Genomic DNA, 27,747 nt, shown 5'->3' with positions numbered 1-27,747 from the left:
ATTCTGAGTTTGAGCGAAGCACTCACTCTACCATTTAAGCCTACGGGCTACTTACATTTCGAGTTCGAAACATTCACTTGACTATTAAGCCTACGGGCTACTATTATTCTGAGTTCGAGCGAAGCACTCACTCTACCATTTAAGCCTATGGGCTACTTACATTTCGAGTTCGAAATATTCACTCGACTATTAAGCCTACGGGCTACTATTATTCTGAGTTCGAGTGAAGCACTCACTCTACCATTTAAGCCTACGGGCTACTTACATTTCGAGTTCGAAACATTCACTCGACTATTAAGCCTACGGGCTAATATTATTCTGAGTTCGAGCAAAGCACTCACTCTACCATTTAAGCCTACGGGCTACTTACATTTCGAGTTCGAAACATTCACTAGACTATTAAGCCTACGGGTTACTTACATTTCGAGTTTGAAACATTCACTCGACTAAGCCTACGGGCTACTGTTATTCTGAGTTTGAGCAAAGCACTCACTCTACCATTTAAGCCTATGGGCCACTTAAATTTCGAGTTCGAAACATTCACTCGACTATTAAGCCTACGGGCTACTATTATTCTGAGTTCGAGCAAGCACGCACTCGACCATTACGCCTACGGGCTACAATATTTCAAGTTCCAAACATTCATTCGACGGCTAATAAGCTACTTTTTACATCTACGAATTATGTTCCTTCAAAGTGTGAATCATCGACTCAACAAGCAAACTCATGGGCTACAAACCTGATCGATCAGAGAGACTACAAGGTCAATATTCGATTAAAAGTCTTAATGGTCAACATTCGATTAAAAGTCTTAGTGTTAAGAAAGGTCACCATCAATACTCGGAATCCAAACGAAGGAAAATTGGGAAGGACCATACCAGGTGCTCGAGAACGTTGGAAAAGGATCATACAGGCTCGGCATCATAAACAGCAAACAGCTATCAAGCAGTTGGAATGTATCACATCTAAAACGGTACTACTGCTAAGGCATGACCATTCCATATTCATCTAACTAACCCATGCAGAAGTCCGAACAAGAGCTAAAAAAGATCTTCCGATCAAGAGCACGCGTTGCACTCTTTTTCCCTTCGACCGGTTTTCTCCCAAATGGGTTTTTCGGCAAGGTTTTTAATGAGGCAATCATCGATCGTGCTGCACTTTCAACAATATCTGAGGGCTCTTTCTGACAGACCTCGAATACCGGGGGAGCATCAGGGCCCATAAATATATCCAGTTCAGATGCAAGATAGTCATCTCACAACAAGGTTCCAACAGAAAAAATTGTAAGAGCCAAATGGTCAAAATGAACCATGCTCATATAGATCGGCCCAAACATGAACACATGTGCAATGACTTGAGATTTATTGTGGAACCAGAATTAAGATTCACTCGACTATTAATCCTACGGGCTAAATTATTCTGAGTTTGAGCGAAGCACTCACTCTACCATTTAAGCCTACGGGCTACTTACATTTCGAGTTCGAAACATTCACTCGACTATTAAGCCTACGGGCTACTATTATTCTGAGTTCGAGCGAAGCACTCACTCTACCATTTAAGCCTATGGGATACTTACATTTCGAGTTCAAAACATTCACTCGACTATTAAGCCTACGGGCTACTATTATTCTGAGTTCGAGCGAAGCACTCACTCTACCATTTAAGCCTACGGGCTACTTACATTTCGAGTTCGAAACATTCACTCGACTATTAATCCTACGGGCTACTATTATTCTGAGTTCGAGCGAAGCACTCACTCTACCATTTAAGCCTACGGGCTACTTACATTTCGAGTTCGAAACATTCACTCGACTATTAAGCCTACGGGCTACTATTATTCTGAGTTCGAGCGAAGCACTCACTCTACCATTTAAGCCTACGGGCTACTTACATTTTGAGTTCGAAACATTCACTCGACTATTAAGCCTACGGGCTACTATTATTCTTAGTTCGAGCGAAGCACTCACTCTACCATTTAAGCCTACGGGCTACTTACATTTCGAGGTCGAAACATTCACTCGACTAAGCCTACGGGCTACTGTTATTCTGAGTTTGGACAAAGCACTCACTCTACCATTTAAGCCTATGGGCCACTTAAATTTCGAGTTTGAAACATTCACTCGACTATTAAGCCTACGGGCTACTATTATTCTGAGTTCGAGCAAGCATGCACTCGACCATTACGCCTATGGGCTACAATATTTCAAGTTCCAAACATTCACTCGACGGCTAATAAGCTACTTTTTACATCTATGAATTATGTTCCTTCAAAGTGTGAATCATCAACTCAACAAGCAAACTCATGGGCTACAAAACTGATCGATCAGAGAGACTACAAGGTCAACATTCGATTAAAAGTCTTACTGGTTAACATTCGATTAAAAGTCTTAGTGTTAAGAAAGGTCACTGTCAATACTCGAAATCCAAATGAAGGAAAATTGGGAAGGACCATACCAGGTGCTCGAGCACGTTGGAAAAGGATCATACAGGCTTGGCATCATAAACGGCAAATAGCTATCAAGCAGTTGGAATGTATCACATCTAAAACGGTACTAATGCTATGGCACGACCTTTCCATATTCATCTAACTAACCCATGCAGAAGTCCGAACAAGAGCTAAAAAAGATCTTCCGATCAAGAGCACGCGTTGCACTCTTTTTCCCTTAGACCAGTTTTCTCCCAAATGGGTTTTTTGGCAAGGTTTTTAATGAGGCAACCATCGATCGTGCTGCACTTTCAACAATATCCGAGGGCTCTTTCTGACAGACCTCGAATACCGGGGGAGCATCAGGGCCCTCAAATACATCGAGTTCAGATGCAAGATAGTCATCTCACAACAAGGTTCCAACAGAAAAAATTATAAGAGCCAAATGGTCAAAATGAACCATCCTCATATAGATCGGCCCAAACATGAACACATGTGCAATGACTTGAGATTTATTGTGGAACCAGAATTAAGATTCACTCGACTATTTATCCTACGGGCTACTATTATTCTGAGTTTGAGCGAAGCACTCACTCTACCATTTAAGCCTATGGGCTACTTACATTTCGAGTTCGAAACATTCACTCGACTATTAAGCCTACGGGCTACTATTATTCTGAGTTCGAGCGAAGCACTCACTCTACCATTTAAGCCTACGGGCTACTTATATTTCGAGTTCGAAATATTCACTCGACTATTAAGCCTACGGGCTACTATTATTCTGAGTTCGAGTGAAGCACTCACTCTACCATTTAATCCTATGGGCTACTTACATTTCGAGTTCGAAACATTCACTCGACTATTAAGCCTACGGGCTACTATTATTCTGAGTTCGAGCGAAGCACTCACTCTACCATTTAAGCCTACGGGCTATTTACATTTCGAGTTCGAAACATTCACTCGACTATTAAGCCTACGGGCTACTATTATTCTGAGTTTGAGCGAAGCACTCACTCTACCATTTAAGCCTACGGGCTACTTACATTTTGAGTTCGAAACATTCACTTGACTATTAAGCCTACGGGCTACTATTATTCTGAGTTCGAGCGAAGCACTCACTCTACCATTTAAGCCTACGGGCTACTTACATTTCGAGTTCGAAACATTCACTTGACTATTAAGACTACGGGCTACTATTATTCTGAGTTCGAGCGAAGCACTCACTCTACCATTTAAGCCTACGGGCTACTTACATTTTGAGTTCGAAACATTCACTCGACTATTAAGCCTACGGGCTACTATTATTCTGAGTTCGAGCGAAGCACTCACTCTACCATTTAAGCCTACGGGCTACTTACATTTCGAGTTCGAAACATTCACTCGACTAAGCCTACGGGCTACTGTTATTCTGAGTTCGAGCAAAGCACTCACTCTACCATTTAAGCCTACAGGCCACTTAAATTTCGAGTTCGAAACATTCACTTAACTATTAAGCCTACGGGCTACTATTATTCTGAGTTCGAGCAAGCACGCACTCGACCATTATGCCTACGAGCTACAATATTTCAAGTTCCAAACATTCACTCAATGGCTAATAAGCTACTTTTTACATCTACAGATTATGTTTCTTCAAAGTGTGAATCATCGACTCAACAAGCAAACTCATGGGCTACAAACCTGATCGATCAGAGAGACTACAAGGTCAACATTCGATTAAAAGTTTTCACAGAACAAAAACAAGTCGACCTGATTATACATATATATACGAAAATTGCCTACAAGATTAATGTACAAACATGAAGAATTCGAAACTAAGCTTCCTGGTCGAGCTCTTCCCTGTCCTCGGATCCGCATTCATCATTATCGTCATCAGAAGCCAAGGCTTCAGCTTCCGCTTCGAGCTATTTTGCCTTTTTCACCTCTTCGGTAAGGTCGAAACCTCGAGCGTCTATCTTCTCGAGGGTCTCCCTCCGAGACCTACACTTAGCAAGTTCGGCAACCCAATGAGCTCGAGTATCAGCGACCTTCGTCGCTGCCCGGGCCTCCATCTGAGCAGCCTCAGCATTAGCCCGATATACAGCAATGGACTTATCCACCAAGACTTTCGACGACTCAACCTCCGCCTTAGCCTCATCAAGTCGTATTTCAAGCTCCTCAATCTTCTTAGCTTGAACCGACCCCTTTTGCTTGACACTTCAAAGTTGAACGTCGGCCGATAATAATTTTGTCAAAATGGTCTCTTTTTCCGCTGCCAGGCGGTCGAGGGTCTCTTTCCACCGATTGCATTCAGCTCGGATTTGATCGACTTCTTCTTGAAGTAACCCGATCTTTTCGATCTTCTGCTGCAACTGAGACAACGAAGGGTTAACTTCCATGGTTGAGTCAGACCCATACTTTAACAGAATGAGGCTCACCTTCTTATCGAGCTCGACCCCTTCTTCACGGACCTTAGCCAAATCCGCTTGGAGGTCCTTTATAGCGGTCTTTTTGGCTGCAAAGAAGCCGCAGGGCATCTCTCTCACCTGAGACCTTCCGGAGCTCGGCCTCACACTGGCTAAGATTGACTCGAAACCTACTAATGGCCTGCACAGTAAGAAACACGAGTCAAGTATGGAAAAGAACAAATAAACGAAGTATGGAAGAATCATTACCCGAGTAATGAAACGCTGAGCCTCCTCCAATAAAAGAGAAGCGTCACCGATATCGGAGCCATCGTCGACTCCAGTAAAACAATCCCTGAAAGGATCCCCTGAACCAAAGCCTGCGCCGATATCGGGAGTCTTCAATTCTCGAGCTTCCTTCAGCGCCTCCTCAGAAAAAGGTGGAAGAGAAGGTGAATCACCCATTGTCATAGCCCCGAGCAAATCGCTCGGAGTACTCCGGTCGAGATTCTGGTCTTCGGGAACAACCCCGACAGGTACAACCGCCATCAGCTCGGGAGCTCTGGCAACCTCGATGGCCTCCATAGATCGAACTACCAAAGCCGAGGAGCTATTTTCTTCTTCTTCTTCTCTCAGTCGTTGGACCAAGTCAATCGAAAGGGCAATTGTTTTTCTCTTCACCCTGCGAGTTTTGGGCTTGGGGTCCTCTGACCGAGAGGAAGATTTTCGCTTCTTATCCTCCCCCTGTTTAGGGACCAGGGACTTATTTTTTTCCTCGCCGCTCGAAGGCCTCAAAGCGGCATCCCTGGTTACACCTGCATAAGAGGAAATCGGTAACAAATAGAACGGAAAAAATACTTCGAAGAAAATAAGAAGCAAACATCACCATGGTTCTTGGCCTCTCATCTGCCTTTTGCCAAATCACGCCAAGCGCGCTCGGCGTAAGAGGAGGTCGAGGCCAACTTCCGAACCCAGTCCTCGAGGTCGGACACCGCTTGTGGCATCCAAGGGGCAGCTGAACATCAGGGAAGGACATCAGAAAAAATCAGGAAAGCACCTGAAAAGTGAACAAAAAAATCACTTACGGTCAAAATTTCATTCTTCAGGGAACGACATCTTCTCCTCCGAAATGAGATCACGGGTCCTCACTTAGATATAATGATCCATCCAACCTCGTTCCTTGTCTTCATCGATGCTCAACATCAATGCCTTCGATGCCCGACGATGAAGTCTGATTAGTCCTCGAAAGATCTGAGGCCGATACAGTCGAATGAGATGGTTCAGAGAAAAATCCAACCCTCCGGCTTTGATAGAGAAGAAGCGCAATAAGATCACTATATGCCATAAAGAGGCATGGATTTGGCCAAGGGTGACTTGATACCTTTTGCAGAAATCAATAATCACCGAGTAGACGGGTCCCAGTGTGAAGGAATAAGTATAAACACTTAAAAATCCCTCCACGTAAGTGGTAATATCCTCATCGGAAGACGGAATTTGCAGCAGGACCTCAGAACCCCAGTTGCAGTCTTTTCGGACGGCCTCGAGGTGATCCTCCGTTATAGAGCATGTATACATCGATACGTGTTCACATTGACCCGGAACGGAGGAAGGGTTCTCCACCTTAAAATCGGTTTTCAAAATGCATGGGCCAGGAACATAGTCATGAACTGACGGCTCCACCGGCGCCTTATCATCAGATGGCCGTGAGGAAGAGGCTTTTTCCTTCTGAGGTACAGTTTTGGAAGTTTTCGCCATTGATATGAAAGGAAAGAGTGCAAAGGAAGAAATAGGCAGCACCAAAATTCTGGTATGAACGGCCCCGTAGAAGCAAAGTAGAGAGGATAAATAAGAAAGTCTGGAAGAAGAGAAGGCGCAAAAATGGTAAAAGTTGTGTGGAAAGATTATTTATAGACTAAGGCCTGACGGTTCGTTATCAGCGGTGGCCGACCACCGTCTGACACACATTAAATGCCTCGATAAAACCGAGCCGATGGGACAGCCATCACATACGTCGAGATCGGGTTCGATAGAAACGTCGGCATAAATTTGATCGAGCCGTAGAGAAATCATATCGTTCCTCGCCACATCCTTTCCGAGAAATGAGGGGACTATCCGTGTACGGTCAAAACCGATTCTCAGTCATAAAGACCGGTCGAGACAATGGCGTTTCAATCGAAGGGTATCCGTATGGCGAGCTCGGACGAATTCTGAAGTAGAGACGTCGAGCTTCGAGCTATAAGACCAATCAACCGCAAAACTCGATATCATTATCGAGCCTGCGTCCGAATCGGACTACGGGGTAACGACGACCGACACAGGACCCGAATATCGATGCTCCAAGGCGGAACCGAGCTCGAACTAAGACTGGGGATTCGATCTAGCACCAAGCTTGAGTCAGTGCCAAGCTCGCAGTCAAGAGTCGTTACAATCGCACCAAGGGAGAGAATCTTGGCGCGAATCAAGGGAGAGACAAACCGTCATGGGTTCTCCACTATATGTATTATTTTAGGTTGTTACAAATAAAGTAGTGACCCTCTACTATAAAAAGGGAGATAGACTGCAATAGGGCAGGGAGATTAAGATTTCATTGTGCTTGTTCTTTTAATATTTTTCAGTCTTCCCGTCCATCATTTTCCCATTTCATAGCAAAAAATACATGTATCGTCATTTTGTATCAAAGAAATTTGCATACCCTTAGAACCATATCTAAATCTAACGTTATCCAATTTTTCGGGTAAACAGTATTCAATATTTACAATTGTTAATTGTTGTTAATTTCTTTTGATTTTTCAGGAATTTCTTTTCAACTTGACCAGTTCTAATTATTCAGTTGTGCAATTTACACAATAAACCGGAAAACAATACTATCAACTATAAATTTTCTGTTTGAATTTAAACACCGTGAATCCTTATATAAATTTTATTTGGAATGACAAGAACTTAAAAGATAAAAGAATAGAGCTAAATGACGAAAGATAGGAACTTATTTGATAAAATTAAATAATAGGAGCAAACTAGGCGAAGAACCATTGGAGTAAATTCAAATTTCTAAACATGACCAACATTTATCAATTTATCAATTTCCTTTTTGTTATTTTATTTTATAATTCAATCACATCTTTTGAGTATTATTGATATTATTTTCAAAAAGTTCGTTCTTATTGATACGGGACTAGTACTTTAAATGCCGCTTTGAATTTCTTTGGCAATAGTATATATCGTGTATTTCTCATAAAATAGCCTATCAATATATTTTTATAGGTAGGAAACAAATTCTCTAAATCAGGTTATTCATAGATTTATGATGCTACTTTCAAGAGGGAAAATGATTAGACTATATAAATTGTGTGAGCTTACGTAAAAGACGCGTGCCCTCCACTTCAACATATCATCCATGCGCAGCTAATTCAAACAAATGATGGAACTATCGTGTATAGAAAATCTAGCCAAATGACTCATCCCAGCAAACTTGGCAATGCTTAAACCAAGTGAACTATGAGACGTATAAGAATATTGCACTGAACAAGAACCAAAACATCCCATTCCAGTACACAACTCTACTAGATATGTTGACAGGTAATTGCCACAACACTGTCGCCAATACTCTATTTTCAAGAAGAAATGATTTGCAATGACAAGTACAAGAATGTAATATAGCTCAAGGAGGTCAAATGGGACGACATTCTGGATCATATACTCCAGCAATTAAAGCAACAAAAACCCAGAATAAAAGGACACCTACCACAGCCTTTCTTAAGACCTGGTCACAGGTATAATTCGACGGAATTTCAGTCCGTTCACCTGAATTAGGTAATGTTAAATCCAGAGGATCGTTAATAGATTCTGTTGTCACCATTCCTTGATGGTCATAAATGCGAGTCTTACGCATCTCGCTAACGCTAAAGCTACCACATCTTGAGCATGTGCACTGCCCACCAAGATAAGACGGAAGTGTTTGCAGAAACTCGGAAAGAACCCTTTGGTACATTCCCCCTTCAAATCTCAGTTTTTGCCGAGTGACCGGTTTGAAAACCTGTTTGTTTGCGCAAGAGTAGTTACATTAGAGTTTCCAGAAAAGGAGTTCTATCATCTATGCAGATCAAGTTGGCCTGAGTTCCAATAGTGAAGCAGGAAAGTGAACAAAATAATAATTAGAGTGTAAAGCTTACTTGCACAAAAGTTTGTGCCACAACTCGAACAATGGGTGGAAGGCGTATAATGAATAAGCAGCCTAGACGGTTGGGGAAGTGATCTTGCAAAAGAGTAGAACAGGATCTCAGCATTTGCATGGGAAGTCTCAATGGAGATAGTCCTTCACAGTCTACCAAAACAGTAATTTGAGAATTTTGAGGGTTCACCAAATGAACCACCCCATGCTCCACCTGAGACACTTCATAAAGAAAATATCCGTTGTTTAATAATTTGCCTATTTAGAGAAATTTTTGACAAGACCTTAAATCAGTTTAGCTATGAACTAGCTGAGTAGAGGAGCCAACATTTTAAGTTGAATGATTAAAAGCCTAAACTTTTATCCAACTTGATAGGTGTAACTCCTACTTTGCCTGACTATTTTTGTCATGATTTATTTATAGCAGAAGATAACCGTCATGAACTTCTTGGTTTAAGTTCTTACAATGGAGTTTATTATTTTGACAAACATGTGCTAAGTACTGCAGCCCCCAGTCTTGAGCAGTAATAGATGAAAAGTACCTCCATTATTGTTTTGTTTCCAACTGACGTAAATATGCAAAAGGAATGCGTATATTCAACATAAACAGCTGACAGAGGAACATCAAAGTTATTCAACTGCTGAAAACAAAGTGACATTTTCCTATTCTTAGGTTGATAAATGGAAATCAGAATGGAAACTTCAAAAAGTTATACATCTAACTAAAGTAAAAAGGGAATCATTAAAAACTTTGTCAGATACTAACTGTACAAGTGGAAGAGCATACCAACTGCTTGAGCAAAACAAGGTCTGTCACGAGATGGCAAGCTGATGCATGCTAAGCCAAGACGGACAATGAGGCAGGGCCGATGCTGCATATCAAATCCATGCCAAAAGACCATATTTGACCACACTTCAAGTTCTTGTCTGGAAAGAATTCTGTAAGTCTCCCTCCAGCGAATTGTCTTCTTCACTGAAGAAAGTAAGCGAGTAAAATCTCCATCTGCAGCCGTAAAAAATCGGTGGAGTTCCTCTTCATCAACTCTGCATAAATACTATTGTGTCATGTTCACTGCAAGAAGAGAAACCAATAAATTTGAAACATATCTATGTGCGGCAAATTTTTAGTGGCATGTATATGCACCGCTTGAGAAGTTTTTGAATGAAACAAAAGCATCAGGAGCTTTTGGATCAACCTGACAATTGAAGGGAATGAGAAATAAAAGCTCATATCATATGAGGACAAAGAAGACGACAAGTAAACCTGCAGAATGAAACAAAATCATGATAGAACACTAGTCAATAACTGTTCTTCACAACAATTCAAGTACCTTGCGGGAGTAAAACAAAAGTTAAACTGCCATCGGGATTCATTGTCTACACAACTACATCAAATTTCTACCTTTATTTGATTTTAATCAGAAAAAGATCGAAGCTTAAACTCTATGTCATGGTGGTTGGCATTTGGGATCAAGCTGAATGGACGAAAAAAGTGATTGCAAAGCATTTTCTGCGCTATGAACTGTCCAAAAAATGTGTGCGCTACAGCTGCAGAAATAAAACATGTTTGGGTGACATAGGCTGAAACTAATATTCCAAAGCAGGTAGTTAAGGCCTGTCCAGATCCAAATTATCTTTTCTTGAACTTACTGGAGGCCATAAAAAATAGTAAGATCCAGATTATGTACGAGTCAGAATTGGAGGCAGCAGAATCTTCTACAACGGCACAATTTTAGAACCCTTTCAGGGCCATTTCTTCTAGTAAACTATTAGCAGCAAGATATCAGTAGTTAGTGGTAATAAGGATGTTAAAGAAGAGATACTCAAATGTTCTTCAATTCTTGACTTCTTTGACACAAGGCATATTCAACATAAAAGTGCCCATCTGTGATGACATCATGACAATAATGACATACCTGGTACAGTGAAACTACATAGATAATGACAAGATGTGTGTAGTATCCATGTTTGATCGGTGATCAACCGGTTTTTAGCAAACAGGTTATCCAATGAAATGCTGTCAAACATGAAGGTTAAAATAATTTGAGGTAGGTGTCATTTCAATGTCTATGCATTTGGCAACAAAACAAACAATGTGATCACAGGTTCAAGTAGGCTAGTATATCTCGGCAAAAGAACTGTGTCCAGTGAGAGAAAGCTATTTCAGAAATAGTATACCGTAAACCATGCAGAAAGATCTATGCGTTAGTGAGAGAGCTACTTTAGAAAAAGTAAACCAGAAGCATACAGAAGGATCTATGCACTAGGGAGAGAAAGCTGTTCAATCGTCTGTATGAAAGTTGATCTTAGGCAAACCTAACTAGCAAAAAAATAAATAATAACGGGTATAGGTTGGACATCAAGAGAGACCAAGTAGTCACTCTTGGGTTGGATGCTTTATCACTAGAACCGGTATAGACAATCATGCTCAACAAATATCTAGAGAAGCTTGAGCAGAAACTCTCTCCATTTTCTGATACGTCTTAAGACATCTTTACAGTTAAACTGGTAGCCTCTACATTAATTTAAGACTAGTTATGGAGTGGCACAATTCTTGTACTTGCACATCCAACTCACAATATTCAAAAAAAGTTCTCTTGTAGTTTGATTTTGTCAAAAAGATACCTCTCTGGCAAACGAATTCCTTGCTTTTCCAGATCTTTGTAAAGCAGAAGCAACCAGCTTGCAGAACTTGTGGAAGACGGACTTTGAGAAACTTCATTGCCAACCCTGCAAAAGCATGGAAGTCGTATAACTCATCAATCACCAATTCAGTCTCAAAACCTTGCTCTGAGCTGGCTTAGATGTACAGGGATAAATCCAACAATGATTTACCATTTAGGAAATAAATCCAGATGCAATTGAAGAGGAAGCAAGTAATTTGAGACATCACATGCTAAATCTCAAGTTACAGCCTAAAAGTTGGAATGAAGTTCTAGCACATTATATGAATACACCTTGTATATCATTAACATATGAGAGCTACCTTCTATTTCCAACATAAGAAAGCAAGAAAAAGATGGCCTGTGTATATGTATTAGTTATCATTTATCACTTAATGATTTCTATGGTGCTACAATTACAGTTCAGCATTTGTTTACTGGATTGGCCAGATCCTGCTTCAGGTTTGATTATATCTTTTGCATATATAGATTGAGACATAACCGGTAGTAATTGTTCATTACTTCATTACACTTAGAGCAGTATATCAAGGTTGTACCTTTCACTTGGGATAGATTGCTCAGACGAGAATTCTAGCTGAGATTCTGAATCAGAATGCACAGCATTGGTGTCCCGGGAAACTTGAGTGTTATCTGAGGTATCATTATTGAATTCTGAATGATCAGAAAAAGCTGTAGCGATAGAGAGCACCAGCAGTGGCCGCGATAGCATCTAACCACAAAGACATACTGTAAGTCTGTAATTGTGCAACATCCAATGCATGATATCTCAAAGGCATACGTCTAGAGCATGTAACAATGACAGTCACATTCCCAAATTGAGCAGGAAAATCACAGACGCAAAACACATGAAATTACAACAACAACCCAGTAAATCCCACAAGTGGGGTCTGGGGAGGGTAGAGTGTACGCAGACCTTACCCCTACCCCGGAGGGGTAGAGAGGCTATTTCCGAAAGACCCTCGGCTCAAGACTCTTTAAGTTACAATGGATGGATAACTATAAGAACCATGTTAATTTCAGGATATGCTATTTATTCTGTTTTATTTTCGTAGCATATTTTCTTGTATAAATTAAATCAGATAGCATATAGCGAAAGAAACTACACATAGATGTAGTCATTGGTTTGACGAGGTAGAGAGCTACAGAGGGCCAAACTGCAAAACTAAAAGTGTTCTGTAGGCTTCACATGAGCATAAGGACTTCCTCTTGATATTATTTTAAAAAAGGGAAAATAAAAATAAACAAAAACTTAGACAAGCTTGTGAGGCTACATAAAGATATTCCTTCTGCTTGCAAATAAGCTGTTGCATAATAAATGCAGGTACGCTATATGCTCATGCTCTGATTATATAAGCATTAAGTGGGGCTTTTTTTTTTTTGGGGGGGGGCTTGTAGTTCAACTTCACATGGAAGAGGATTGCTGTGCAATGGGTTCATGGATTCAATAACAAGGGAAGAAGCCCTTGTTCGTGACATTGAACTTTCTAAGGAAATGGAAAACTTGATTCTTAAAAACATAAAAGGGCCTCAAAGGGCATTTTTTAAGTGCTAAATTAGCATTCCAATTGGCTACTGTATTACGTCATATAAAGACTACTGCTACCTGCAATTCGCTACAGTTAACATTCCATCGTAAAATACATCCATGCTTGGTTAGTCCTTGTTTTCCAGCAAATAAAACATATACAATAGACCAACAAATATCTATAGAATAGTCCAGTTCATAAGAGAGTTAATCGTTGATTTTAATTATAATTCAAAAGGATTTAATATGTTTTACAAGCATAAATCTGATACACATATAACTCTATTGTTTCTTAGGTTCTTTCTCCTTGACTTGGTGTATAATCCCACAAATGAAAATCAGCACTAGACATGCCCCTTATATCAGGTATATCGGATCATATACTTCTTTTGTAGTTATGCAAAAACGATGCGCCTATTGATGTTCAAGACAACATTTTCCAAAAGCAGCTGGTCCTTAAGATATAGATAAAAGTATATTATTCAAAAAAAATATGCCTGCGATTAATGACTGAATGCACCTAGAGGAGTTCACGAGACACAATATTAGTTCTTCTGAATTGGATAACTGCATACAAACCTGCATGCCTTCAACCAGAACCCTAAAAGGATTCCACCTTTGCATCCACTTAAGTGGGGGGTAGCACACAACTTGCAGAGCTTGCAGGCCAGACCATACGAATGGACATTTGGACCGCGAGATCCTCCGCACAGTCTCCAAAGCAGCAACTTTAACCAGAAAGAAAACTAACTGATTGCCACTCCCCCTTCTCTGCTTCCCATATTTTATCAGATCAATCTGTCTTATATTTGCAAAAGACTTTGAGCCAGAAGCAGTGGAGTGCCATTTAGATTCATTTTTAGTGACAGCAGCTGTCACTGCAGACTTTGTCCCATTTCCAGGAGTGGGATTATAGAAGGAGTCTTCCATAAGCACTTGATGAGAGATGGCACACCAGCTGGAGGAACAAATGCTAAATATGGGAAAATAACGTTGCTTAAACTTTTGAAATAGAGCCCATCCGTTATCAAATGTAGCCCTGTAATGAAACAGAAATGGATGACAAAGTTACCCAAGAATATCACAGTGGTGAGAATTCTAAATCCAAACCAAGGCCACCAATACAACAGCTAAAGTCCTACAAACAAGTAACTTATAACTATAGTTAACTTAGCTTTTGGTAAGCATCAAAAGTACATAAAATGGAAAGACCACTTCAGTTCTGGTTTAAAGATTTTCCAACAGTTTTGTTCAGCTCATAAAACTTTTTGGAAATAGACCATCCTGTTAATGTAAAGGAAATTTTGCTAGTGCTTCATGTCCAATCAATCAATCTATGAAGCAACTAAGCCTCAATCCAAACTAGTTCGGATCACTTATATGAATCCTTTCTCTATATTTATTTTTTATGATGCGGGTGTGCGGGCCAGTGTGACTATTCCACCTGGTCCGGCAACCTCCCACCAGCACAGGTACTGGATAACTGTTCCCACCATATGAAATATGAATCCTCTCTATTTAAGCTCATTTCACACTAGTTCTAGCTGTTATGATCACAAAATCACTAATATTACTGCAATCCAGTTTCCAGCAGCTCACGGTCAAAGAGTCCCTTCACTTTCTGATAAATTACAATGTAGTTGTACAAAATCAAATGAAGGCAAATTCACATATGAAGTTTATGGCAGATGCAGCTGATTGCACGTCAAATTATCTATAACTCGATCTTCTTATGCCCATAATCAAGTTGACAAGCATGAGATGAGACAATGTTCAAACATCATATTCACGTCACCGACTAATTCGTTAACTGAGAGATCAAAATCATTTCATTGGAGACAGGATTAAAAGCAGAACAAATTATCGAGTATAATTGATTCGATCGCACTACAAGAACCATTACCTCTAAGACATAGGCAGAGAATTCGATATCTGGATCTCAATTTTGACGATCGTTTAGAGAAAATCAATTTTCCGCTTCTCCGTTCAGTTTCCCCTCAGTTCATAAAATAGGAGAGACAAAAAAAAAATAAAGAGCTTTTTCCGGGAGTGTTTGACTATTTTGATGTTATTTTTATATATTCGATTCGTCTTTGCTGTTATTTTTGGGAGTAAATGGGACTAATAAAAAGACAACAGAAAATTGGAAAAAGAGACTGACAGTAGGTTACTGCAGTGATAGGAGTCCCGACTCCCGACCACGTGAAGTTCATTAAATCTTATGGTTGTAGAGTTTGCGAATCGGTTTGTGTCGATTTTTTGTTTTATGAAAACATCTCTTAAATTTATAGTTTGTTAAATATATAATAATTTTATTAAAAAATTTCTGATTATTTTTTATTTTTCTTTGGTTAATCATATTTTTCTTTATTTTTCCAACGGTTAATCATATATCGAGTAGTCTCAAAATGAATTTGTATATTTTCTGGTGCCTTAATCAAGGCAATTAATGGTTACGTTCTTTAAGATGTACTAAGCATTAACCAAAAGCATGATATGCCACGTTACACGGTGTGGAAACTGAAGGGCTTGGATTTGGCTATTTGGCCCAAACTGGACAGCCGTCTCAAACAAGATCTGTTAGCCAGTTTGAGCTTAATCAAACAAACGATTTAACTTTTAAACATATTAACTGTCTAAATATTTGTTGACGTAACTAATGTAGTTCAATAAGTGATAACAGGTTCCTTATAATAAATTAATATGATTTAAATTATATCACAAAATTTACAATAATTTATTTTATAAGTGACATCTAAATATTTTTCAGAAGTTAGGGGTATAGAATCTAGACTCTGAACATCTCATTATCTGTTACTAATTTATATTGATTTAATTTAATTGAATAAATAATTTTTACGCTGACCACAGATAATGACGAAATTAATCAGCAATTCATGGGGGAGATGAGATCACAGAAGAGTGACGTGGTCAACACATAGCCTGTTCAACTCATGCATAATGTACACGTGTGCTGCGCCTTTGAGCTCCAATTACACGTGTGTTGTATCATATGTTGTTTTGGCAACATATAAATGCAGCCAATAACGGATCTACTTCTAAAAAGAAGGTAATTAAAAGTGAGGAAAAAAGAAAGAAAGAAAGAATGGCATCAAACTTGGGGCCAGCATATGCATATACAGTGGTGTATGTTAAAGACGTTGCAAAATCTGTCGCTTTTTATGCTAAAGCCTTTGGCTACAACGTTCGCCGCTTAGACGATAATCGCAAGTACGTTGTCAATCTCTATATATCCTCCGTTTGTTTTATTTTTAAATAAATTTCTAAGGTGTATACAGTGTCGTGGTAATTAAAGAGTACTTATTTATGTTATCTTTGTAATTTGACTAATTTGTAGATGGGGAGAATTGGAGAGTGGAGCTACCACAATAGCATTCACGCCTATCCATCAGCACGAGACAGATGACTTAACGGGTCAGGTCCAGACTCCTCATTCCAGGGACGATAGACAACCCGTTGAACTTTGCTTTGATTATGTAGACATCGATGCTGCCTACAAGGTACTCATATAGCTACTCACCAATTTCTCTTTTTCACCTTTCAATATGATAGCTCCAATCAAGTAAACTTGTAATTGGGACCGTTGATTTAATTTTACGTGTTGTTTTTGTGGATTAATTAATGTCAATCCAGAGGGCAGTGGAAAATGGGGCAGTTGCGGTGAGCGAGCCTGAGGAGAAGAAATGGGGACAGAAAGTTGGATATGTACGAGATCTTGATGGTAACATCGTTAGAATGGGAAGCCACGTCGATCCTAAATAGTCGCATTTCTGCTCATCAACGATATTAGGAATACTTTTAGCCGTGTTAATTTAGTTGTGGAATAAATTGTATCCTCACTGTGTAGAGAATACGGAATAAACAGATTTTTTATGTTGTTCCATAGTTTTTCTCCTTTTGTTAAAACTTTAAAAGGCATTTGGATCGTATAGACTAAGCAGAATTTTTATGTTGTTCCATAGTTTTTCTCCTTTTGTTAAAACTTTAAAAGGCATCCCCTTTACCACTGGAGGCTTAGGTGCGGGTGCGGTCATTATTTTTTTTCTGTTCAAGAATTATCAGTTACAATGCTTGGTCGTGCCTTTGAACTTCAAGGCCGAAGGTGTCCTAATATCTACAGATTTAAGATTAAGGGATAAAGTTCTCCTTGGGTCTCTAATCCAAAGTGCTTGCACATGAAAGTGGTGTTCAAATTACCTCCTGAACCCCAGCTTCGGAGTAGAACTTATAAATCTTTAAGAACCCCAAATCCGAGCTTAGTCATAGATAGTTGATTTAAAATGGTGATATTTGCATAATTTGATGGACAAAGTTGAATTTAAAATTCAAGAAACCTTTAGAAATTATAAGTCGCGTGCGACGTCAATTATATATATTGAATTTGCAGACCTGCACCTTCCAAAACGGGACGACCTCTTTAATTTTCATGATGAATTACTTTGGTACTCCGATTATATAACTAAACTCCGTTGTTTTTAGTGCCTCGGGAAGAATATATATTGCCCTTTTCCATCAATTAGAAGCCTGCTTTTTCCATCAATTAATTAAACTTGTGGGACGCAATGTCAAAATTTTCTGAACCAACCTACAAAGCATGAAAGCTAGTTAAAAAAAATGGGAATGGCTAATTTAAAAGCTCTTTCTTGTTTATAATGCGAATAACCAATCTAAAAGCTTTTCCTTTCCTTATATCTTTTCTGGCGTTATGAGCTTCTTCTCCCTACTACCGAAAGACATGAAAAGAGACAAATGTGGAGCATCTTTTACGAATTTGCAATATGACTGAAGTTCAATTTATTATAATGACAAGGTGTAAAAGATAATAGTCTAGAATAAATGATAAATTTACTTGTAAGATAATATATATATATATATATATATATATATATATATATATATATATATGCATAACCCACTACATGGGTAACGCGTTTAAAAAAGAACAATTAACTTAATAAGAGGCTAGCCATTTCTCAAGTCTGAGCATCATTGCATCAGTATATATATCAAGTGACTGACTTCTGATGTATTCAACGTTAGAATGCAATTTTTCAGTCAATCTTGTATGCTTTTAACTACTTATCGCCCGGTGAAATCTACAGGATTGCATCAACTCAAACAGGAAACGTTGACGTGAGGCTTTCCTATCTAATTCGGATAAATTGGGTCTTAAAATTGCTTCGAAATAGATACGCTTCAAAATGGATACCAAAATCAGGTGGAAAACAACAAAAATAAATTGCAAAACAGAAAGAATTGCAAATATATTAAATACTCAACAAATAGGTGGAAAGAAAAGGTATCATGTTCTCTCACATTTGGAATATTATATCAGGTGCTTGCCTAGTAGGGCCGCTTATCGGGCGGATTGGGCGGTTATTTACTCTTAACGGTTTGGTTTATCGGTTATCGGCTTTTAAATGTATAATCCGCTAGCCACCCGATAAGATATCGGGCGGATTGATATCGGTTTAGCTCTTATCGGGCAGTTATCGGGCGGTTTATCGGATTGTTTGCTGACCGCTGTGACTCAAAATAAAATTTCTATGCTCAGCAGACTACATTCCAGTCTATAGAATATGTCACCTAAGAAGAGAGCTAAATAGAAGAAATATAGAGCTACATTCCAGCGTATTTCCCAGTAGAATCAGCTCTAGGGATGAGCCTATTAACAACTTATAACTATCAGAAGAAATGGAAGAGAATACTGGGTATAACACATGACATCAAAATTATCTAATAGTAACTAACTGGAATAGTAAATTATAACTAAATGTCTAATAGTAAATTAGTAATAGATAGAGTACTGGAGGTGGAAGAAGGGTTTTTGATTATTTAATATATATATATATATATGGATAAAATTAAATTATATATATATATATATATATATATATATATATATATATATATATATATATATATATATATATATTCTTAACGGGTTAACGGATTATCCATTAAGAAAATTAAATAATCCGCCCCCAAGCCGATAAGCCGTTAATAAAAAAATTCAATCCGTTCCCCGTCCGTTAAACCGACACCAATAAGCCATTAAACTTCGGTTTCGATTTCGGTTCAGTTTTCGATTTCGGTTCGGTTTTGAACACCCCTATTGCCTAGTATCAAATGGGACCATGTTACTGAAGAATTGCAATATTAAAGGCAGGGGCCAATGATATTTGGGGCCTAAAGCCATACTTCAACAAGGGGCCTTAGATTTTCGGTATTAAAAAAAATAATTTAGTAAAATTTTATTTAAAATTTATTTTTCTTGTTTTTTGAGATACAAAATTATTAATATTTTATTTATAATCGATCTTTTTACTAGGATCATATATGTTCTAAGATATTATTCCATTCTCTTAGAATTTCCTAATTTTCTGAAAGATTTATGATAGATTTTTCACCAACTTCTTTTTCTTCTTGGATTTCATTATCGTCTAGCTCAATTTTGTTAGTGATTTGTTCACCTATCATAAATTCTTCCATATTTTCTGATTCAAAATTTTTATAGTTCGCTAAAAAATTATCAATAGCTCCTTTTTGGGATAGTATTAAAGTTTTAACTCTTCCCTTTTTTGGTGTTTTAAATACGCGAATTCATATTTTTCTTGTTGATATATTAAAATTCTAATAAATAAATAAAAAGACAATATATACTTAAGAACAAAAGATGTAACATGGGGAAAGCTTGAAAAAAAAAGTGTTGGCAATTGCTTTCTGCTCTCTTATTTGAGAGAATGATTTACGAGACAATGAACTTGTGAGTGTAGAGAGGCCAAAAGGAATATAAAAGATTGAAGTAAAATAATGTTTGAAGAGAGAGTAATAAAGTGATAAAAGTAATGCAGGCTATGTGATAATGGTGATGGTGTATAATTGAGGTAAGAATACACGTAAAATTTAGGGCCTTTAAGGTGAATTCCAAAAGTAACTATTCTTATTCCCAATATCTCTAGCGGTCCCAAATTATTTTTTTCATGAAAAAATATATTTTTTCTTTGATATACTAAATATTTTTAAATAAAAAATTATTACATATAATTATTTAATATTAAAAATTTTGGCTGCTTTATCATTGGGCCGCCCCTGATTAAAGGCATGCAGTCCGTGAGCAGAAATCACGCTTTTGCAAAATATGAACAGTCGAATTGAATGTTTTTTGTGAATACAATTAAGTCATTTTAATCTAATTAATAACAGATATATTATTTTTTATCACTATCAACACTTCCATCCAAACATATAATAACTTAATTATAAAATCAGTTTTAACGCATAAATGTATTTTTCTGATGCTTAGTAGCTAAGTACTTTTAATCAGCTAACACAAATGGATTCTAAGTTCTATGCAGCAAAATCTTTTACATTATTCCATTTGGTTCCATTTAAGTACCTGTTTAACCTTTTAAAACAAGCTAAGAATGCATTAATTATCTAATTTTCAAATCTGCCCGTACTTTAATAAATAATTTGTACAACTATTCACAAAGCCTGGGCTATTTGTACACCATGCTCCTTTACAATTTTAAAATTAAGAAAATGACCTTTTTAGATCTCTTATGTATAAAAAAATAGATCTCTTACGTGTAAAAGTAAATCTTTCATGTGTAAAAAAGAAGAAGATAGAGTCATAAAATTAAAAACAAGTTTATAAAGAGCCACAAAACCAATTGACCAAAGAGCCTTTCCATGCACGAGGAGAGATTATAGGTAATTCATTCAAATAATCCTTATATACATTTAGATAATTATGTTGTTAGCTGATTTGACTGATGCAAATATAACAAACCCAATGTAATCTCATAAGTGAGGTCTGAAAAGAGTAGTGTGTATGCAGAGCTTACCGTTATTGACGAGCGCAAAACACAGCACAAAATTAATGCTCGTAGTCAAAGATAGTATAGTAAAATATCGTCACAACAGAGATTGAATTTAGACAATATTCGAGTAATTTCTGGCTTATTTGTTATTCAGGATGATCAACACTTGATTTGGGGTGATTACTACTATAATTAACTACTAAATTAAGATTACTAATAATTAGACTTGATCACGGAGAATGAGAGTTGAGCTAAAACGGTTTGTAAACAATATGAGAAATAAGGGTTGCGGCAGGATAAGATATCTATTCGGGATCTAATTCTGGTTGAGTTCACTTCTAATAATTCTCACGAATTCACTCGATAATTAGTTTAAACGTAAGGTCAATATTCCTCTTTCGATTAAATCTAGACTCTACAGAATAACCCAATATGAAGCACTGTGATAATATGCAAGAACACATTAATGGCGTAGTCTTAAAAAAATATCTCTCGAATATTCTCCTAAATTAGTTTAATCAACAATTCAGAAAGCTCTTTCCATAATTATGACAAATCACCAAATTGAACTAACACAAATAATTCACCTTTGCATCCACTTAAGTGGGGGTAGCACACAACTTGCAGAGCTTGCAGTGAATACGGAATAAACAGATTTTTTATGTTGTTCCATAGTTTTTCTCCTTTTGTTAAAACTTTAAAAGGCATCCCCTTTACCACTGGAGGCTTAGGTGCGGTCATTATTTTTTTCTGTTCAAGAATTATCAGTTGCAATGCTTGGTCGTGCCTTTGAACTTCAAGGCCGAAGGTGTCCTAATATCTACAGATTTAAGATTAAGGGATAAAGTTCTCCTTGGGTCTCTAATCCAAAGTGCTTGCACATGAAAGTGGTGTTCAAATTACCTCCTGAACCCCAGCTTCGGAGTAGAACTTATAAATCTTTGAGAACCCCAAATCCGAGCTTAGTTATAGATAGTTGATTTAAAATGGTGATATTTGCATAATTTGATGGACAAATTAAAGTTGAATTTAAAATTCAAGAAACCTTTAGAAATTATAAGTCGCGTGCGACGTCAATTATATATATTGAATTTGCAGACCTGCACCTTCCAAAACGGGACGACCTCTTTAATTTCCCTGATGAATTACTTTGGTACTCCGATTATATAAGTAAACTCTGTTGTTTTTAGTGCCTCGGGAAGAATATATATTGCCCTTTTCCATCAATTAGAAGCCTGCTTTTTCCATCAATTAATTAAACTTGTGGGACGCAATGTCAAAATTTTCTGAACCAACCTTCAAAGCATGAAAGCTAGTTAAAAAAAAATGGGAATGGCTAATTTAAAAGCTCTTTCTTGTTTATAATGCGAATAACCAATCTAAAAGCTTTTCCTTTCCTTATATCTTTTCTGGCGTTATGAGCTTCTTCTCCCTACTACCGAAAGACATGAAAAGAGACAAATGTGGAGCATCTTTTACGAATTTGCAATATGACTGAAGTTCAATTTATTATAATGACAAGGTGTAAAAGATAATAGTCTAGAATAAATGATAAATTTACTTGTAAGATAATATATATATATATATATATATATATATATATATATATATGCATAACCCACTACATGGGTAACGCGTTTAAAAAAGAACAATTAACTTAATAAGAGGCTAGCCATTTCTCAAGTCTGAGCATCATTGCATCAGTATATATATCAAGTGACTGACTTCTGATGTATTCAACGTTAGAATGCAATTTTTCAGTCAATCTTGTATGCTTTTAACTACTTATCGCCGGGTGAAATCTACAGGATTGCATCAACTCAAACAGGAAACGTTGACGTGAGGCTTTCCTATCTAATTCGGATAAATTGGGTCTTAAAATTGCTTCGAAATAGATACGCTTCAAAATGGATACCAAAATCAGGTGGAAAACAAAAAGAAAATTGCAAAACAGAAAAAATTGCAAATATATTAAATACTCAACAAATAGGTGGAAAGAAAAGGTATCATGTTCTCTCACATTTTGGAATATTATATCAGGTGCTTGCCTAGTATCAAATGGGACCATGTTACTGAAGAATTGCAATATTAAAGGAAGGGGCAAATGATATTTGGGGCCTAAAGCCATACTTCAACAAGGGGCCTTAGTAAAATTTTATTTAAAATTTATTTTTCTTGTTTTTTAAGATACAAAATTATTAATATTTTATTTATAATCGATCTTTTTATTAGGATCATATATGTTCTGGGATATTATTTCATTCTCTTAGAATTTCCTAATTTTCTGAAAGATTTATGATAGATTTTTCACCAACTTCTTTTTCTTCTTGGATTTCATTATCGTCTAGCTCAATTTTATTAGTGATTTGTTCACCTACCATAAATTCTTCCATATTTTCTGATTCAAAATTTTTATAGTTCGCTAAAAATTTATCAATAGCTCCTTTTTGGGATAGTATTAAAGTTTTAACTCTTTCCTTTTTTGGTATCTTAAATACGCAAATTCATATTTTTCTTGTTGATATATTAAAATTCTAATAAATACATAAAAAGACAATATATACTTAAGAACAAAAGATGTAACATGGGGAAAGCTTGAAAAAAAAGTGTTGGCAATTGATTTCTGCTCTCTTATTTGAGAGAATGATTTACGAGACAATGAACTTGTGAGTGTAGAGAGGCCAAAAGGAATATAAAAGATTGAAGTAAAATAATGTTTGAAGAGAAAGTAATAAAGTTATAAAAGTAATGTAGGCTATATGATAATGGTGATGGTGTATAAATTAGGTAAGAATACACACGTAAAGTTTAGGGCCTTTAAGGCCTTTAGGGTGAATTACAAAAGTAACTATTCCTATTCCCAATATTTCTAGCGGTCCCAAATTATTTTTTTCATGAAAAGATATGTTTTTTCTTTGATATACTAAATATTTTTAAATGAAAAATTATTACATACAATTATTTAATATTAGAAATTTCGGCCCCCACAGATGTGGGGCCTCAAGCAATTGCTTGACTTGTTTTACCATTGGGCCGCCCGGATTAAAGGCATGCAGTCCGTGAGCAGAAATCATGCTTCTGCAAAATATAAACAGTTGAATTGAACGTTTTTTGTAAATACAATTAAGTCATTTTAATCTAATTAATAGCAGATATATTATTTTTTATCACTATCAACACTTCCATCCAAACATATAATAAATTAATTATAAAATCAGTTTTAACGCATAAATGTATTTTTCTGATGCTTAGTAGCTAAGTACTTTTAATCAGCTAACACAAATGGTTCTAAGTTCTATGCAGCAAAATCTTTTACATTATTCCATCTGGTTCCATTTAAGTACCTGTTTAACCTTTTAAAACAAGCTAAGAATGCATTAATTATCTAATTTTCAAATCTGGCCGTACTTTAATAAATAATTTGTACAACTATCCACAAAGCCTGAGCTATTGGTACACCATGCTCCTTTACAATTTTAAAATTAAGAAAATAACCTTTTTAGATCTCTTATGTATAAAACAAACAGATCTCTTACGTGTAAAAGTAAATCTTTCATGGGTAAAAAAGAAGAAGATAGAGTCATAAAATTAAAAAGAAGTTTATAAAGAGCCACAAAACCAATTGACCAAAAGAGCCTTTCCATGCACGAGGAGAGATTATAGGTAATTCATTCAAATAATCCTTATATACATTTAGATAATTATGTTGTTAGCTGATTTGATTGATGCAAATATAACAAACCCAATGTAATTTCATAAGTGAGGTCTGAAAAGGGTAGTGTGTATGCAGACCTTATCCTTACCGACGAGCGCAAAACACAGCACAAAATTAATGCTCGTAGTCAAAGATAGTATAGTAAAATATCGTCACAACAGGGATTGAATTTAGACAATATTCGAGTAATTTCTAGCTTATTTGTTATTCAGGATGATCAACACTTGATTTGGAGTGATTACTACTATAATTAACTACTAAATTAAGATTACTAATAATTAGACTTGATCACAGAGAATGAAAGTTGAGCTAAAACGGTTTGTAAACAATATGAGAAATAAGGGTTGCGGCAGGATAGGATATCTATTCAGGATCTAATTCTGGTTGAGTTCACTTCTAATGATTCTCACGAATTCACTCGATAATTAATTTAAACGTAAGGTCAATATTCCTCTTTCGATTAAATCTAGACTCTACAGAATAACCCAATATGAAGCACTGTGATGATATGCAAAAACACGTTAATGGCGTAGTCTTAGAAAAATGTCTCTCGAATATTCTCCTAAATTAGTTTAATCAACAATTCAGAAAGCTCTTTCCATTTCTTAGACAAATCACCAAATTTAACCAACCCAAATAATTCAAACATAACCATCAAATTATTCCTCTTTGATTAAATAAACTGGTGAATAAAGTTGCAACAATTCAAAGCTCCATCAACATATTCATACAATTGAACCAAAGTTAAAACTACAAATATCAATCAAACACCATACCCGTCAAACCCTATAGTAAATTACTCCATAACAATGGAAAAAGTCATCTAAAAAGGTTAAAGACATAGGCAACATCAATGTTAATAATTCAAAATAAACTCTCATATTGCAACAATTGTTGGTTGAAATCTTGATGAAATCTTGTGTCTTCTTGCGTTAGTTACTCCTCCAATTATTCGTAAGTCAAAAAGTCCCCTCAAAATCATAATTTTGGTGTATTTATACTATGTAAAGGGGGTCCGGATGAAACTACCCTTTTCAAGTTGAAGTGAGAAAATACTCTAATGAAATTGCACAGGCGCAACTAGTGGAGAAATTCAGAGAGCAGATTTTTGTCAGGCAGGCTCCATTGCATTGCCGCACCGCGCCTCGCGACGCCCTACACGGTGCGGTAGTGCAAAATTCTCAGATTGAAAGTTTCTTCTCACTTTTTGATATTCAGACTTAGTCCTCAACTCCCGAACGCGATCTCAGTTTAATTCCTTAGGTTTTTACTCAGACTTCAAAACTCTAGATTATTCAATTTAGCTCCAGAATATCTTCTTAACTCGGAATCATCTCCTATAAGGGATAAAACACGTAATAAGTTCAAACCATCAAATTTAAGCTCAAATACGAATAAAGTGCAATAATTAGAGTGTAAAATATGATCAAAACGCGGGTTTCTAGCCTACCATCAACACCCCACACTGAAACCATTGCCCGTCCTCTAGCAATCAAACTACACTTCACATAAAGATGATTGTTTTATCAAATAACTTCCCTAACTCATCATGCCAAGAATATCTAAAGTATATTAAACACCATACCATAACCACTTAGCCTCAAGACTTAACTCACAAGCACCAAATATTTATTTTTTAAAAACTTGCTCACTTACTCTAACACCGAGACCAAAGACTCTTTCCTTAGCAAATCATGTGCCCTCACACCAAAGATAGAGAGTAGTTTCACACACAATAAAATTCAAGAACAAAAACTTAAGATGGAAAGAATTCACTCACTCTTAGAAATAAAATTCATATGCCACAGATGACGTGCCATAGGCTTGCCCATAGTGTAATACTCTATTAATTTGAGCTTATTTAGTCAAAGATCAAGTAGGACTTTATTTGGTTGTAATGTAGGCTGCGGGACGAGTAGGATGCAATTTGAATAATAGTGACTACACCTCTCTGAGTACTTTAATACATACAATTCACAATCTAAACCCCACACTTGTGTTGAACTACTCCCCAACCTTCACAAAATAGTACCAAACTCCCAATTTCTTTAATCAGAAACAAGAAGAGAACTACCACTAGTAAGGAATTAATTTTTTTTCTTTCTAAGACATAGACAAACTCTTTTTTTTTTCTTTCAAAGTTCTGCTTTTATTCCAAGTAAATTCATTTTTTCTTTTTCAATTCCTTACAAGTGTCTAGCTCTCACAAGTTTTAAAATATTGTACCTTTCTCTATTTTTCTCAGTTCTACTCAAAAAGCCCACCATACCTCTACTTAGCTTTTAATGAGGTCATAATAATTTCTAGTGCTCAAGAGAGGTAAAAGGTTCAAACAGATAATCAATTCAAACAAAGGGGTCAGGCTTATAGTGTGGTTGTCAAAGAAATAGGATTACATGCTCAAATGAGCTAAATAAGATATACACACTAATTAGGTGAGTAAAAGCATATATCTAGCTCAACAAAGAACGTCTCTCTCACTTCCTAAACCGAATAAGACTATTATTTTTGCTTTGCACACACACTGAAAACGTTCTAGACATCAATTGGCAAACACATAATATCAACAAAAACCCTCACACACATTGACACATTACTTACTTAGGACCGGATCTATCCTAATTTTCTAGTCAAAGCAGTTAAGCAAAGTTAAAATTAAATAATTTAAGACACTTATACACAAGTCAAGAATTGAGCCTAAGCGTCACGCTAAGGCACTTACTGATCTCAAGGAACAACAAGTTAAGACAAGTTATCTCCATTTAGCACCATAGCACGAAACTTCTTTATTCCTATTAAAAGAAAAACTAGCTATACCCGGTTCAAGAAAAATTCTTAAAAAATAATCACGGCACAAAGAAAAACCAAGGAGGAATTGTTACACTATCTAGAAAAAAATAAAATAAAAGACATATTTTTGAATTTTTTTTTTTGTATTTTTCATTCGACTTCAAGTCCCTTAAGAAGACAGTCGAGGAAATCTATCGTTGGGGAGAGTCAGA

General features: G+C 36.7%; 2 protein-coding genes across 2 annotated transcripts; one reads left to right on the top strand and one right to left on the bottom strand.

The window, feature by feature from the left end:
- Positions 1–8,305: 8,305 nt before the first annotated feature.
- LOC104090306 (uncharacterized) lies at positions 8,306–15,329 on the bottom strand. Its single transcript, XM_009595372.4, has 7 exons — positions 15,087–15,329; positions 13,763–14,222; positions 12,195–12,367; positions 11,600–11,704; positions 9,762–10,018; positions 8,976–9,196; positions 8,306–8,839 (listed from the first exon to the last, which is right to left on the bottom strand). The coding sequence occupies exons 2-7, from the start codon at positions 14,111–14,113 to the stop codon at positions 8,474–8,476; spliced, it is 1,473 nt and encodes a 490-aa protein (XP_009593667.1). The 5' UTR covers positions 14,114–14,222; positions 15,087–15,329; the 3' UTR covers positions 8,306–8,473.
- A 907-nt stretch (positions 15,330–16,236) lies between these two features.
- Positions 16,237–17,085, top strand: LOC104090307 (uncharacterized). Its single transcript, XM_009595373.4, has 3 exons — positions 16,237–16,414; positions 16,542–16,704; positions 16,838–17,085. Exons 1-3 carry the CDS (start codon positions 16,290–16,292, stop codon positions 16,964–16,966), a joined length of 417 nt encoding a protein of 138 aa, XP_009593668.1. The 5' UTR covers positions 16,237–16,289; the 3' UTR covers positions 16,967–17,085.
- The last annotated feature ends 10,662 nt before the right edge of the window (positions 17,086–27,747 follow it).

Source organism: Nicotiana tomentosiformis, chromosome 6, assembly GCF_000390325.3.
Source record: "Nicotiana tomentosiformis chromosome 6, ASM39032v3, whole genome shotgun sequence".
Classification (NCBI taxonomy): domain Eukaryota; kingdom Viridiplantae; phylum Streptophyta; class Magnoliopsida; order Solanales; family Solanaceae; genus Nicotiana; species Nicotiana tomentosiformis.
The sequence above is the reverse complement of the archived record's forward strand: the minus strand, read 5'-3'. Positions and strand labels throughout refer to the sequence as shown.

Excerpts from the sequence above, each read along its gene's own strand:
- LOC104090306 (XM_009595372.4), bottom strand. The coding sequence starts at position 14,113 with ATGGAAGACTCCTTCTATAATCCCACTCCTGGAAATGGGACAAAGTCT. Across the intron at positions 11,705-12,194 it reads CAATCTATCCCAAGTGAAAG|GGTTGGCAATGAAGTTTCTC; the intron begins GTACAACCTTGA and ends ATGCTTTTGCAG. Across the intron at positions 10,019-11,599 it reads GGAATTCGTTTGCCAGAGAG|AGTTGATGAAGAGGAACTCC; the intron begins GTATCTTTTTGA and ends GTATTTATGCAG.
- LOC104090307 (XM_009595373.4), top strand. The coding sequence starts at position 16,290 with ATGGCATCAAACTTGGGGCCAGCATATGCATATACAGTGGTGTATGTT. Across the intron at positions 16,415-16,541 it reads CGCTTAGACGATAATCGCAA|ATGGGGAGAATTGGAGAGTG; the intron begins GTACGTTGTCAA and ends ACTAATTTGTAG. Across the intron at positions 16,705-16,837 it reads ACATCGATGCTGCCTACAAG|AGGGCAGTGGAAAATGGGGC; the intron begins GTACTCATATAG and ends ATGTCAATCCAG.